This window comes from Plasmodium gallinaceum (genome assembly GCF_900005855.1).
Source record: "Plasmodium gallinaceum strain 8A genome assembly, contig: PGAL8A_v1_152, whole genome shotgun sequence".
Lineage (NCBI taxonomy): Eukaryota > Apicomplexa > Aconoidasida > Haemosporida > Plasmodiidae > Plasmodium > Plasmodium gallinaceum.
This window is the reverse complement of record NW_021628316.1, coordinates 246,511-247,176: the sequence shown is the minus strand read 5'-3', so window position 1 is coordinate 247,176 and position 666 is coordinate 246,511. Positions and strand designations below refer to the sequence as shown.

The 666-nt window shown below is 18.9% G+C and overlaps 1 protein-coding gene across 1 annotated transcript in view; it reads right to left on the bottom strand.

Moving 5' to 3' along the window:
• The window catches only part of PGAL8A_00504100 (conserved Plasmodium protein, unknown function), a gene marked incomplete at both ends in the record, with an annotated part of 2,935 nt that extends 2,478 nt beyond the window's left edge, over positions 1-457 (bottom strand). Inside the window, one exon of the mRNA XM_028673858.1 lies at positions 4-457. Within this exon, the coding sequence (XP_028530269.1) occupies positions 4-457 (454 nt within the window). The remainder of the gene's footprint in view (positions 1-3) is intronic.
• Positions 458-666: the final 209 nt, after the last annotated feature.

Genomic DNA, 666 nt, shown 5'->3' with positions numbered 1-666 from the left:
AATTTTTTTTTTTTTTTTTTTTTTTTTTTTTTTTTTCATATGTTTCTCTATTATTATAAGTACAATCCTTTTGTATTAACAAATCTTTTTTCTTTTTTTTTTTTTTGATTTCTATTATTTGTTCCTTTTTATATTCTTCATTATATTCATTTTCATAACCTTCCTCTTCAAGTTCCTCATTTTCATCTTCATAATTATCATCTATTTTCTCATTATAATAGCTAAAATTTACCTTTTTCATGCCATTCTCATTTTCTAATACTTTATTTTCTAATAGTATATATTTATTATCAATTTCATCATAATTTGATTCTTCCTTTAATACATAGCTACTTATAAAGGAATATATTGTTAATAAGCTACTGTCATTTTTTTCATTCATCTCTCTATTGCTTTGATGGGAATTTTTTTCGTACTTACTTATATCATTTTTATTAGAATAACTTCTATTATCCATTTCTTTTTTTTCCGCTTAAATGATTATATATTTTTTCCTTTTTTTTTATATTGATGTTTTTCTATAACTTTCTATCATACCATTTAATATTTTTATTTAATAATTTATTTAGTTTTAATCTAATTCTTCTTAATTTTTGATAATTAAAAAAAAAAAAAAAAATAGGAAGGAAATGAACAAAAAAAAGTACAGACTGCAATTATTTTCTA